A 15,403-nucleotide genomic window follows, 5' to 3' on the forward strand; every position below is an offset into this window, starting at 1 on the left:
GTGTGTGGGGGACGTGCGCGTGTAAGCTGGCGTGCGTGTGCCTACCAAGCTGCGAGGCGTGTGCGTTCATAACGGTCCTCTATTGGTCGGAGTCCGTCTCTGAGGAATCGTTGTGCATCGGGCTCGCGGGGACGGGAGGGGGGGGACCGACGACCGCCCTCCCCGCAGGGTGTGTGTTAAGGGGCCGGGCGGGTGGGGGGGCCCGCGTTGCCGCCAGGCCGCCGGCGAGCGTGTGCGCGTGCGCGGGGGACGCCGCGGAGGTGGAGGGGGCGACGGCAGGCCCAGCCCCCGGTCGTAGCGCCCGGGGCGGCTCCTCTGCGAGCCTGGGACCGCCGCGCTCCCGCTGCCGCCGCCGCCACGCGCTGGCGTGACTCCCGGCCGGCGCCGCGCCCTCCCACGTCTGCAGCCGGCTCGGCTTCCTGCCCGCCCAGACGCCGCTTCTCCTGGGCTCCGGGTCTCGGCTCCGCGGAGGGAGAGGAAATGAGTGCGGCGGCCTCGGCGCCCGAGCGGGGTTGGAAGAGCGAGAAAGTGGACGAGGCTCAGGCCCTGGCGCGGAGCTGCGCTGCCCGCAGACCCGACTTCCAGCCGTGCGATGGGCTCTCCATCTGTGCCACGCACAGCCATGGCAAGTGCTTCAAGCTGCACTGGTGCTGTCACCTAGGATGGTGTCACTGTAAGTCGAGCTGCGTTTCCCCACCTCCCGCCGCGGTCCCGGGGCGCCGACGAGGCCGTCTGGGGTCTCGGCCGGGACGCTGCGACCGTAGGGCTCCGGGCTCGGCTCCGGCTGCTCTGCTGCAGGCTGGAGCCGTCTGGGCCGGCGCTGGCGGGAGCTGCCCTCGCGCCGGACGGCTCAGGTTGGCGCTGCCTTAGCAACAAGATGAAATTTCGTGGGGAGCCTAGCTTTAGCCACTTCTACAAAAGGGGATCCCCGTTCCAGGAAAACTGAGATCTGTTTTTTTTTTTCTTTTTTCTTTTTTCTTTTTTAACCTGAACGACCAGGCACTGTGTTGAGAAATGGCAGAGAGTGACCGGAGTGGACAACTGGAGGGGAAGCCTTTATTCAGGGCGGGTGGTTAAAGATGCTCCTCTTTCTCAGTTTTGTTTTTCGGGCTGCTAGTTAAAAGAGTCTTTGGATATCGAATTGTGGCCCATTTATTGTATCCAAATTGGGAAAGCGCTGAAGTGTGAGGGACAGCTTCCTCCAAGAAGTTATTATTAACAGTTTGGAAGAGTGAACCCCTTAAATACCCAATTGTAGTGTGTAAAGCCAATATGTGAGACTGAAAATTACAAAATCAAATGAGTAAAACTAAGCTTAAATAACCTTAAACTGATTTGTAAAAGCTAGAACTAAATGGTCTAAGCTTTTTCTGTGTTTATTCTGCCAGTGACTTTTAAAGTGGATTAAATTTAAGTAGCCATTTAATCAGAATTCCACAATTTAATTAGTCCATGGTTTTTGGCCTGCAATATCCGATAGATCATTTCTTTTTAGAAATATGTTCTAAACTTTATTTCTACATAGTATTGTAAGAGAGGGTTTTGGAGTGCTTATTCAGGATGCAAATTCTCAAAGGGATCATAAGTTAAAATTATTTTTTCATCGTTGGTTTGGAAAAATGGCTCCCAACAAGACATGCAGTATGTAACATTTATTTTAACTGAACACAATAGGATCATTAAAATTGAATCTATGGCTTAAAGGTTAGAGAATTCTTATATTTTCTATATAAATACAAGGCAAACTGGACAGTATTGATTTTGTGTGTGCTGTGTGCTGATGGGTCTTGTTATTCCTATTGCTCTAAGATCCGTTCCTTATTATAAAGCATGCCTTGTGGAGAGAGGATACAAAGTTGAAAGCAGCAACTGTAGGAAACCTGTAATGCTCAATTACACAAGTAGGATGAATTTGGTGAGTCCATTTCCTGAGGAAGTATAGAATCATAGTGCAGCATGTGAGAAGCGTTAAAGATGGTCCTGTTTGGTACCTATCTTATTTCAGCAGTCTCCCCTCTAAGTACACCATTACTGATGGGAACCCTGCAGTCTTCTCAGGCAGTTTCTTCGTTTCTTCCTTCATTAGACTGCCTTTGCTTAAAACATTCTTCCTTATATGGAGCTAAAATCAGTTTCTTCCTAACTTCTTTTCACTGGTCCTGTTTCTGCCTTACGAAATCATATAGGACAATCTAATCCTTTTTTAGATCATGTTTTTTTTCAAACTCTTTAGGTATAACATGAATTTCCCACAGATAAAGGCTATCTTCTCACTGTATCCCTAGCCGCTGTCACAATGTGTGGCCTGAAATAGATTTGAAATTCATTTTGGTTGAATGACTGAATGAAGATGGTCATCATTTTCCTCTCAAAGAATTGTTTTGTCCTATTTACAAATCCCTATTCCCTTCTGTCTTTCCTTTTATGTAATAGTTTCCAAATTTATAAGCATCCTGGTTGTTCTTTTCTGAACATGTGCCAATATGGTTGTGATGCTTTGAAGACTGTGACCCTTAGGGTCACCCAATATCCCAGTTGTGGTCTGATCAGTCTGTAGTAAGCAGAACTGCTGTTTTCCATGCTTAACATCATCATGTTAGCTTTTCTGATATCTACATTTTCTTGAACTTGCCGCTGTCAGATTGAATGAAGCTTGCTGTCAACTAAAGCCATTAAGCCCCATTTTTGTTTGTTTTACATATATGGCTACTAAGTCACAGTACTTTCCCATCTCACAGTTTTTTATGTATTTTTGAATGCAGGTATGGATTGATCTCTTAGGCATTTTTCTGTATTAAATTTCATTTTACTAGAATTAGCCCATTTTCTTGGCTTATCATTGTGTTTTTAGATCCTGGCTCTTTCATAATACATATTATGAATCCCCTAGTTTCATGTCAACCACATATTGGATGCTAATAGTAGTATAGTAACCTTCTACATCTTTATTCAAGTTATTGGTAAAATTGTTGAACGTGAGAGAGCCACAGATAGTTCTGAAGCTTGCTAGTAGAACTGCCCTTCTGGTTGATAGCAATTTATTAATGAACACTTGTTATGGTCATTCAAGCAATTACCTAGTCTCTTAGTTGTACTGTTATCCATCTTATATTTACCTTATCCATATGGATATAGTGGAAATCTGGTCAAATACCTCCTTGAAATCCTACCAACACTACTTTTACTGCTTCTTTTGGATGTATGTATCTATAAGCACACTCTCTTAAAAAGAAGAGAGGAAGTTGGATTAGACTTGTATAACTGATTGGTTCAACAAATGCTTATTTTCTAAGTGATTAGAAGCCAGTTTTTTTTTTTGAGAGAGCATCTCTCATATTTATTGATCAAATGGTTGTTAACAACAATAAAATTCAGTATAGGGGGGTCAATGCTCAATGTACAATCATTAATCCATCTCAAGCCTAACTCTCGTCAGTCTCCAATCTTCTGAAGCATAACAAACAAGTTCTTACATGGTGAACGAATTCTTACATAGTGAATAAATTCTTACATGGTGAACAGTACAAGGGAATTCATCACAGGGTTTCATGACTTATGTTCAAGTCTGTGATCCATTTAGAATTTTGTGTATGAGGTTAGACAATGATTCAGTTTCATTCTCTTACACAGAAACTTTCGGTTTTGATCACGCATTATGAACTATAAACAATCAGGTCAAATATGAATATTCGTTTGATTTTTATACTTGATTTATATGTTGATCCCACATTTCTCCCTTTATTATTATTATTATTTTTATTTTTAATAAAATGCTGAAGTGGTAGGTAGATGCAAGATAAAGGTAGAAAACATAGTTTAGTGAGAAGGCAGTTTTTAAATAAATGATCTGAATTTAGAAAAGGAGTGGTGTTGAGTATACTGGACTGATGTTGGCTGTTCTTTCTTTCCTTTTTTAAAATCAGACCTACGTTTATTTGCTCTTCTCCAGTCTCTGGCAATCCTCTGGGGCCCCATGCTTCCTCCCTGACAGCGATTCAGTGATCATATTCATGAGGAGGATCAGTTCATTTAGAGTACCAAGAGATTCTGGTACAGTCTCCTCACCTCTCCTGGGAGTCTAATCTTTCTCCCCTTTTGTAGCCCAAATATAAAATTTTTCTTGAAAAGAAGTAGAATTAACATATTGGAGAAGTTCTACTTTCTTTTTGGCATTCATGAGCATTACAACATAACATCAGGCCTAAGTGGAATTCCTTCATTCTGTTGAACATGTATTAAGTGCCTTCTCTTTATGAGATATTATAATGAAAACTAGGAATACAAATACGAATACAGCCAGATGATGCCCTTTAAGCAGAGTACAGGCACACCTCATTTATTTCACTTTGTTTTATTGTGCTTTGCAGATACTGCATTTTTTACAAATTGAAGGGTTGTGGCAACCCTGTGTCGAGCAAGTTTATTGGAGCCATTTTTGCAACAGCATGTATTCACTTCATGTTTCTGTGTCACATTTTGGTTATTCTCACAATATTTCAAACTTTTTCATTATTATATTTGTTACAGTGACCTGTGATCAATGATTATGACTCACTGAAAGCTCAGATATTAGCATTTTTAGCAGTATTTTTTAATGTATGTCCTTTTTTTAAGACATAATGTTATTGCGCAATTAATAGGTCACAGTATAGCGTAAACATAGCTTTTATATGCACTGGGAAATGAAAAAATTCATTTGGCTTCCTTTATTGCAATATTCACTTTACTGCAGTGGTCTGGAACTGAACCCTCATTATCTCTGAGGTATGCCTACATAAGGGCACGACTCATGCTACATTTATTTTTGTATTCCTTTAAAATCACAAGTGATATAGGTGCGAAGACTATCAACTGGTTCACCAAATCAGAAATCGTAAAATGAGAGGACTGCTTTAATTAGCTTGAGAGAAGAAATTCCGAACAAATGAAGTACAGTTTTATATGGTTGATGTTAAACTTGTGAAATTCATAATTGTATGAAATAGAAAAGGCTGAAAATATATACATGTTCATAAAAGATATGTAAAACATGTATATATTCATACATGCAGTGCTTAGTGTATTAGTATCAGAAATAATACTGTTTAAGGACCAGGTCTGGGAGGAAAATTGCATTAGGTTCTGTTGGTGTCAGTGTCAAAGATAAATTATTGGGCTGAAAAAACTATGGCCCTGTATGTGGAAGTTTTATTTTTTCCCAATAAGGAGTGAAGGATTTCAAGAGGTGTTTTGGGTAAGAAAAAGACATGGCTTGGCTAGGGAAGAGGGATGGGAAAAAATAATATGCAGATACTATAAAGTAGACTTTGTGGCTGGAGGAGATAGGATATTTAGAAGGAATAAGAAATTAGATTGTTGAGATTTGAAGGAGGGATGACCAGGAAAAGTGGGAAGTCTAGAGTTTCAATTTTTTTATAATTAAAGCATAGTTGATACACGATATTATATTGGTTTCAAGTATACAACACAGTGGTTCAACAGTTAAACACATTACTCAATCCTCACCCCAACTATCTGTCAACATGGAAAGATGTTATAGAACCATTGATTACGTTCTCCATGCTGCACTTCCAATTCCATAACCAGTTTATATTATGATTGAGATTTTGTGCACCTTTATCATTCTCACCCTCCCCTCCCACCACTCCATCCATTCCCCCATGGTAACCATGGGTCACTTCTTAGTGTCTGCGAGTCTATTGCTATTTTGTTCATTTTGTTTTAAGATTCCACAATAAGATATGTCATATGGTGTTTTTCTGCCTGGCTTATTTCACTTAATATAATACCCTCTAGGTCCATCCATATTGTTGCAAATGGCAGAATGTCCTTTTTATGGCTTCATAGTATTCTATGCATATGTGTACCTCATCTTCTTTTTTCCATTCATCTATTAATGGACACTTAGGTTGCTTCTATAACTTGGTTATTGTAAATAATGTGGCAATAAACATAGGGGTGCATATATCTTTTTGAATCAGAGATTTTGTTTTCTTTAGGCAAATTCCTAGAAGTGAAGTTGCTGGGTCATATGGTATTTCTATTTTAAGTTTTCTTAGGAACCGTCATACTGCTTTCCATGGTGGCTGCACCAATTTACATTCCCACCAACAGTGTAGGAGGGTTACCTTTTCTCCATATCCTCACCAACACTTGTTATTTGTCTTTTGGTTAGTGGCCATTCTGATGTGAGGTGATACCTTGCTGTGGTTTTGATTTGCATTTCCATGTCATGATGATTAGTGACATGGAGTACCTTTTCATGTGCCTGTTGGCAATCTGTATTTGTTTTTGGAAAAAATTTTTGCCTATGTTTTTTTCTAAGAGTTTTATGGTTTCATGACTTATGTTCAAGTCTGTGATCCATTTAGAATTTACTTTTGTGTATGAGGTTAGACAATGATTCAGTTTCATTCTCTTACATGTAGCTGTCCAGTTTTGCCAGCACCATCTGTTGAAGAGACTGTCATTTCCCCATTGTATGTCCATGACTCCTTTATCGAATATTAATTGGCCATATGTTTGGGTTAATATCTGGACTCTCTATTCTGTTCCAGTAGTCTGTGGGTCTGTTCTTGGGCCAGTACCAAATTGTCTTGATTACTGTGGCTTTGTAGTAGAGCTTGAAGTTGGGTAGTGAGATCCCCCCTGCTTTATTCTTCCTTCTCAGGATTGCTTTGGCTATTCGGGGTCTTTTGTGGTTCCATATGAATTTTTGAAGTATTTGTTCCAGTTCATTGAAGAATGCTGTTGGTAATTTGATAGGAATTGCATCGAATTTGTATATTGCTTTGGGCAGGATGGCCATTTTGACGATATTAATTCTTCCTAGCCAAGAGCATGGGATGAGTTTCCATTTGTTAGTGTCCTCTTTAATTTCTCTTAAGAGTGTCTTATAATTTTCAGGGTATAGGTCTTTCACTTCCTTGGTTAGATTTATTCCTAGATATTTTATTCTTTTTGAAGCTATTGTGAATGGAATTGTTTTCCTGATTTCTCTATTAGTTCATTGTTAGTGTATAGGAAAGCCACAGATTTCTGTGTTTTGATTTTGTATCCTGCAACTTTGCTGAATTCCAGTATTAGTTCTAGTAGTTTTGGAGTGGAGTCTTTAGGGTTTTTTATGTACAATATCATGTCATCTGCAAATAGTGACAGTTTAACTTCTTCTTTACCAATCTGGATTCCTTGTATTTCTTTGTTTTGTCTGATTGCCTTGGCTAGGACCTCCAGTACTATGTTGAATAACAGAGGGGAGAGTGGACATCCCTGTCTTGTTCCCGATCTCAGAGGAAAAGCTTTCAGCTTCTCTCTGTTCAGTATGATATTGGCTGTGGGTTTATCATATATGGCCTTTATTATGTTGGGGTACTTGTCCTCTATACCCATTTTGTTGAGAGTTTTTATCATGAATGGATGTTGAATTTTGTCGAATTTTCAGCATCTATGGAGATGATCATGTGGTTTTTGTCCTTTTTGTTGATGTGGTCGTTGATGTTGATGAAGAGGCTATATCCCCATTGTATGTCCAGGGCTTCTTTATCGTATATTAATTGACCATATATGTTTGGGTTAAGATCTGGACTCTCTTCTGTTCTACCAGTCTGTGGCTCTGTTCTTGTGCCAGTACCGAATTGTCTTGATTACTGTGGCTTTGTAGTAGAGCTTGAAGTCAGGTAGCGTAATTTCTCCTGTTTTATTTTTCCTTCTCAGGATTGCTTTGGCTATTTGGGGTCTTTGGTAGTTCCATATGAATTTTAGAATGATTTGCTCTAGTTCGTTCAAGAATGCTGTTGGTATTTTGATAGGAATTGCATTGGATATGTTGATTGCTTTAGGCAGAATGGACATTTTGACAATATTAATTCTTCCTAGCCAAGAGCATGGGATGAATTTCCATTTATTAGTGTCATCTTTATTTTCTTTTAAGAGTGTCTTGTAGTTTTCAAGCAATAGGTCTTTCACTTCCTTGGTTAGGTTTATTCCTAGGTATTTTATTCTTTTTGATGCAATTGTGAATGGAATTATTTTCCTTATTTCTCTTTCTGCTAGTTCATCGTTAGTGTATAAGAATGCAACAGAATTTCTGTGTATTAATTTTGTATGCCACAACTTTGCTGAATTCAGATCTAGTAGTTTTGTAGTATATTCTTTAGGGTTTTTTTATGTTCTATATCATGTCATCTGCAAACAGGGACAGTTTGACTTTTTCCTTGCCAATCTGGATGCCTTTTATTTCTTTATGTTGCCTGATTGCCATGGCTAGGACCTCCAGTACTATGTTGAATAACAGTGGGGAGAGTGGGCATCCCTGTCTTGTTCCTGATCTTAAAGGAAAAGCTTTTAACTTCTCACTGTTAAGTATAATGTTGGCTGTGGGTTTGTCATATATGGCCTTTATTATCTTGCCCTCTATTCCCATTTTGCTGAGAGTTTTTATCATGAATGGATGTTGAATTTTCTCAAATGCTTTTTCAGCATCTGTGGAGATGACCATGTGGTTTTTGTCCTTTTTGTTGATGTAGTGGATGATGTTGATGGATTTTCAAATGTTGTACCATCTTTGCATCCCTTGGATGAATCCCACTTGATCATGATCGATGATCTTTTTGATGTATTTTTGAATTCGGTTTGCTAATATTTTGTTGAGTATTTTTGCATGTATGTTCATCAGGGATATTGGTGTGTAATTTTCTTTTATTGTGGTGTCTTTGCCTGGTTTTGGTATTAGAGTGATGTTGGCCTCATAGAATGAGTTTGGGCATTTAACCAATTTTGAGTTTACTTTTGTGTATGGGGTTATACAGTGATCCAGTTTCATTCTCTTGCATGTGCCATCTAGTTTTTCCCAACACCATTTATTGTTGAGACTGTCTTTTTGCCATTTATTCATGGCCCCTTTATCATTTATTAATTGACCATATATGCATGTGTTTGTATTTGGGCTCTCTGTTCTGTTCCATTGCTTTATGGATCTGTTCTTGTTTCAGTATCATACTGTTTTGATTTCTGTAGCTTTGTAGTATAACTTGAAGTAAGCGTAATAACCCCAGGATTGTTCTTCTTTCTCAGGATTACTTTTGCTAGTTGGGGTCTTCTGTGGTTCCATATGAATTTTAGGAGTATTTGCTGTAGTTCATTGAAAAATGCCATTGTTATTTTGATAGGGATTGCATTGAATCTGTGAATTGCTCTAGGCAGAATGGCCATTCTGACAATATTCATTCTTCCTATCCACGAGCTGGGGATAGGTTACCATTATTTGTGTCCTGTTAAATTTCTTTCATCAGTGTCTTACAGTTTTCAGAGTATAGGTGTTTCACCTCCTTGGTTGCAGTTATTCCTAGGTATTTTAGTTTTTGTTATGCAATTGTAATGAGATTGATTTTATTTCTTTTTCTGCAAGAGTTTCAATTGATAGAGACCTTGGCATTATAGTGATAACATAGTTAATTTTGGTATTTGTGTAAAAAATAGGTTGAAATTCATATCACAATGTCCATATAATGGAAATTGGAATAGATTATCTTTGCAGGAGAGGAAGAGGAAGGTTATAAAGGATGTCTTCTAGACTTCTAGAATTCTACCTTATGCAACTTAGATGAATCGTGAGGCCTTTCATTTACTAACAACAACAAAATACTGGAAAAGAAATAGGTTTGTTTGATCGTGGATCATGAATCCAGGAAGACCATGAATCCAGTAAGACAATGAATCCAGTTTTGGATCTGTTGAGTTTAAGCCACCTTGTCATTACACCGTGATGTCAATAGACAATTGAATATAGGGCGTCTAGAATTCAGAGGAGAGGTCTGCACTAGAGATAATATGAAGTCATTTACTTCTTTATAAATTGCGGTTGTAACCATGATGAAGGATAAGACCACAAAGGGAGAAACTATAGTGTGAGGAATGAAGAAAACCCTTAAAGTTTCCTTTCACAGCATAAACATTCAGAGTCTGGATACAGAAGGGCTGGCTGGCTGTGGAATCTTAAGAAGAGATGGACAGAGTAGAAAAATCTGGAAAGTATGGTATTGCAGAAGCCAAGTGAAATGAGTGGTTTTTACAAAGAGTTTATATATTTTCTAGTAGATATTTCTTAGACATTGGTGAAATATGCAAATATTTTGAAATTTTGTAAAAGAGTGAAAGATTTAGTCCTGCAACAGTAACTTCAGAAATATGCTTAATTGCAGTATTAGTCAAAGCTATTTGAGATAGTGATTTCTTCAAAGTAGAGAGTAGAATAGAATATCAGGAACTGAGAATTAGGGCACATAGATAATAAAATTTACTGAGTGACTACTTTGTATCAGAGTAAGCTTATTATGCTAAGCACCTAATAGCCAATTATGTCATTTTGTCCACTGTACAGTTGAGGAAAAAAGCTTCAGGAAGTTAAGTTACTTTCCCGTGGGCACATATCCAGTAAGGAGTACAGCCTGGATTTGGATCCAGGTCTGCCTAATTGAAGGACCTGGACTCCTAACCGCCATAGGTATTATAGAGCAATTAAAAATTAATGTGCAGAACCAACAGAGTTTTTTGGCTCCATTAAAGCCAATGATGGGGAAAGTTTTTAAGAAATGGTTGGCAAATTGTATCAGGTGCAATAGTGAAATACAGAAGAATGAGAACTGTAAAGAGCACTGGATGTGGTGGGGAATGAAATACAAAGTAAGAGTTAGGGAAGAGAAAGTGATTGGAAGGTGACATGGGTAGGAGAGAGTGGGTGAGTGTATATGGTGTGATATGCCACTAGCAGAACTCAGAGTTAGCCTAATAAAATCACATAATAGATGAGCTCAGTTTTCTGTAGAAGATATCTTAAAAGGTGTCTGTCTCTTTCAGATTGAAAGGAGGAAGAGTGGGACTTATTGTAGTCTGATGATATTAACATATCTAAAAGAAGACTGTCACAGCAGAAGGTGGATGAAAAGCATGGAAATGTAGAGAAATGGGAGTTGGGGAGGCAGAATTGGAGGTGTTTTTTTTATGATTGTTCAGTGAAGGTTGTATACCACCTAGAGGCTTTAATGTCTGGTCCCTATGATTGGACTATACCAGCAAATGTTTGGTTATAATTTGCTTTCCTATTTAAAGATTTCCTATAGTGAGTAAAGGAGCTGATTAGAGAATTTAACTGTAAGGACCTTAGGGCAGGTATACTTCTCATTAGTTAGCATATTAGCACTGTGGTTTTGTGTTCTATTTATTATGTTTTCCTGCTTCTGCACCACTCTGGGAGTCTCACAAAATCAAGTTCCGAGTTTCCCAGGGTAATGCCAGCTGATTTTCCTAAGGACATCTCAGTCATATCAGTAACAGCTACAGAAAATGTATTCAAGAAGTTTCACAGTGAAAACTAGCCAAAAAATGGAATGGTAGTTTGATTGGATGGAATCAGCTGAAGCTTCTCTCTAAGAATAAGGGTTCTTACCATGTCTAGTGGTTGAAGGAAGAGAAAACATGTTAAAAGAGGACAAGTGTGGCATGAAGTTCTGAGTGAGTTTCCTTAAAACTTCTCAAATATAGAGAAAGCTGATAGATGTTTTTCCACTCAAGTGCTGCTTCAATCATGGATGCATTATCAACTTTAACAATAACAGATAAAACATACTGCTTATATGCAGGCACAATTACAGTCTTTTTGCATGTGTCATCCCATTTAAACAGGAGCCCTGTTAGGTGGGTACTGCTATTGTCCTTATTTTTTTCTATTAGGAAATTTTCTGAAGGTCATATAGTAGTAGCTCTGGCTGCATATGGTAAATGTGCATGAGAATCTTACAAACCAACTGGCAAGCAGTGCTCTGGTTCTCGTTTCCACTCAAGGTTAGGTGAGGATGATTTCAGCTATTTGAAATTCTTTTTGGAACAAGCAGAAATTGAGTAAAATGAGAATGGTTTCTGATTTTGAGAGTAGGGCAGTTATATACAATATAATCACTTGGAGTGGTTACAAACTATAAAATTGTGCTTTTAAAAAAACTTTTAATAATGTATTTGTATAATATGCAGCTTCAGTCATGCCATAGCCTCAACTGATCCCTACCTGGTGCAAGCTCTTTTTTGTTAGAATTGCATTCATACCATTAATTATCGCTGGCTTCCAAGCCTGTTGAATTTAGGGACTTGAAACAAGTAGGTTTTGAGGTCTTTTCTGTGATAATATCCTACATTACAAAAACCTTATTTTATTTAGGTTTACTCTCCTGTAATGTAGAATTTCATTAATTACAATAAAGAATATTTTTCAGAGAAATTGTTATTAATTTCAAGCAACTATAGGGACACAGTTTTAACAACCAAAAGTTGGCTAGTAGATTTGCTTTCTTGAAAAATAAGGAATGGCTTATACATAGAATGAGGAAGGCAGAGTGTCTTCCTAGAGAGAACCAGGGCCATGGAGTAAGACACACCAGGGTTTTAAATCCTGGTTCTTCCATTTATTAGCAGTGTAACTTTGAACAGGTTATTTAACCTCTCTCAGCTTCAGTGTTTTCTTCTGAAAAATTAGAATTAAAAAATCCCATGACAAAAACAAAGTACCTAGTACAGGTACTCAGTAAAGGGGGTGGCATCAGCCCCTCCTCAAAGCAAACAGTGGAAATACTAAGTAGTATAGTCATCCCGATGGCAGACTCTGGAGTTGGACTTTGTGTTTGAATCCTGGCTCTGACCACTACTAGTTAGTTATGTGGTTTGGGGGAAGTTACTTAATAACTCCTGACAGTTACTCTGTCTTCCAGTTTCTTCACTTTAATAACAGTACTAGCTTCATAGTGTGATGATTGCCAATGTCCTCAATTCCCAATAGCTTCTGCTTTCCACAAATGTCCTGGTTAATCTGGAATTCACTTTGTGATCATATTCATTTGTTCAACCAAACACCCATAAACAAAGATAGGAAAAATCTACATTTTCAATATTACATTTAGAGATTTTTGAGGTTTTTGATTGCCCTCATTGTTAGAAGGTCTATTTTTAATAGTTATATGTGATGAGTATCTACTTTTTATGCAGAAATCTTATATTGTGCTCCAACTCCCACTTCCCTGCTTCATACTGTTTTCCACCATTGTTTAGCAATGGAAAGTTCTGGTTAATTAGATATACTAGTTAATAGAACTATCATGTATACCAAATATGGGTCAACAGATTTCAAAGGATCAGAATGTTATATAACATTACATTCAAGTGAAACTGAACATATTTAAATTTCATTGTTTAGAAATCTCGTCTTCAGAAATCTTGTCACTTGGCCATGATTTAGAATACTGATTCTGTACAGAAAATGACAAAAGTGCTAGTTAATAGAGGATCCTGGCTGTCAGAATGCTGGACAAAGTAGACTTACTTGTAGTCTTTGCAAGTTATTTTACTCAAGTTCATGGAATTTTAGTTTATTGTTTTGTTATTGAGTTTTGTGGTATTTAACAGTATCTGTAACACACTGCCAGAAACGTGCAATATCTGGTGTGCCAACAGTGTATAATAAATCCCCCTCACTGTGTCTGCACAATGCCCCCAAATAGTCCATTCAGGACAAATTCTTTAACCTCCCTAGCATTTGTACATTTAAAACTAAATGTTTTTGTGTAATAAGATGTATATCTTCCTCTGTACCTTATTATAACAGACATTTAGTGAATAAAAATACTAAGAATGTAATAATTTGATATTTCATGGAAAATTCTATTTGTCAGACTCATGTGCTTTGATTTCTGTCTACACACACACACACACTTTGTGTGTGTGTGCTTTTTCCTAAGCCATTTAAAAGTAAATTGGAGACATGACATTTCACCTAAATATTTAAGCATGCTGCTCTTAAGAGTGAAGACCTTTTCCTATATAACCACAGTACTAATCACACCTAAGATAATTAACACTAATTCAGCAATACCATCTAATATAAAGCTTCCTTAATTGTCAAAAAATGACTTGTATAGCTGACTTTTTTTTTCAATTTATGGTCCAATCAAGACTCATACATTACATTTGTCTCCTTTAATCGTTCTAGAATAATCACACTTTTTTGGGGAAGACATTGAAATGTTTGAAGAATTCAGGTTAACTGTAGAATGTCCCATATTTTAAATTTGCCCAATTGTTTCATCAAGATTAGACTTTTTTCAGGTTATTGCATCAATTATATTATACCCTTCTGTATAAAATGAGACTATAATCAGATTGTTCTACTATTGCTAATGCTCAAGTGATAACTGCCAAGTCTGACCATTATAGATACATTTCCCTGTGTTATTTTTCTTTTTTTAATTACTGTTTTATCCCTTTTGTTTTTAATAAGTTACCTGTGAGGTGATGCTTTGTTATTGAATAAACATCCTGTTCCCCAGCAAACTTTAACCTAGTGATTTTTGTATTGACTGAAGAGTCTTGCTTGAATCACTTATGATATTGGTGGTTACAAAATAGTTTTACAAATTAGATTTTCTGATTCTGTCATTCTTTCTACCGATTGATGGCATTTTTTTGTGAAGAGGTTTCTCTTCTCTACCTGTATTCCTTCTTTTTTAAGTATTACTATAGACAATTGATTCTTTTTCATTATGTTAAATACCGTAATTCTTTTTGATGCTTAAATTGTCTTAAATTTGATCACTAAGAGCCCCTTTAAGCTGGCTTCTGTGTCCATTTGACGTGTCCCTATAATTTTTGAGCATTTCCTTGCTTTCTGGAGCAATAATATGTTCCAGGCTTACTTAGTAATATTCCTGCCCCAGACCAGAAATTAGTTATTATTATAGGCAGCCCAGGTTCCTTTTAGTGAGGAATGGTGTGGAAAATATTGTCTGGGCTTTCGCTCTGCTTATTTCTGCTGGTATATTACTGCATTTAGGCCTTTTCAGTGGACAGATGTAGGGTGTGTATATGTGTGTGTGTGTATTCTTCACCTTTCTCCATTCCATATTTTTACATCCCTTCTCTATGGGTAAAACCTGGTTTCTAATATATAATAATATTTACCCACTTGCTCTATCCTTATCTATACATGAGATAGTTTAGGAATTATTACAGTAGTACCATTACCAACAACAAACTGATGAATAAAATTTAAGATTCTCTGCATGTTTTGGTCTTCAGGCTATATCCTAGAAAGGATATACAATCAATATTGAAAAATTTCTTGAGTTAATTTTCTTTTCTGTATATTAGGTTATCAGATTCATTTATTTCCAATCCTAATCAATTTCAGGTTTACTTTTCCCATCTTTTTAAAATTAACTTTTTATTTTGAGATAATTTGTAGATTCACATGCAGTTGTGAGAAACAGTACAGAGATCTTATGTATCTTTTGTCCAGTTTCCCAGCTGTAGCGTCTTGCAAAACTATATAGTATGATATCACAGCCAGGAAATTGATGTTGATACA

The 15,403-nt window shown here is 37.5% G+C and overlaps 1 protein-coding gene across 1 annotated transcript in view; it reads left to right on the forward strand.

Annotated features, from left to right (window-relative positions):
• The first annotated feature begins 221 nt into the window (after positions 1–221).
• The window catches only part of C3H3orf70 (chromosome 3 C3orf70 homolog), a 94,943-nt gene continuing 79,761 nt past the window's right edge, over positions 222–15,403 (forward strand). Inside the window, exon 1 of the mRNA XM_037024096.2 lies at positions 222–673. Within this exon, the coding sequence (XP_036879991.1) occupies positions 481–673 (193 nt within the window). The 5' untranslated portion in view covers positions 222–480. The remainder of the gene's footprint in view (positions 674–15,403) is intronic.

This window comes from Manis javanica, chromosome 3 (assembly GCF_040802235.1).
Source record: "Manis javanica isolate MJ-LG chromosome 3, MJ_LKY, whole genome shotgun sequence".
Taxonomy (NCBI): domain Eukaryota; kingdom Metazoa; phylum Chordata; class Mammalia; order Pholidota; family Manidae; genus Manis; species Manis javanica.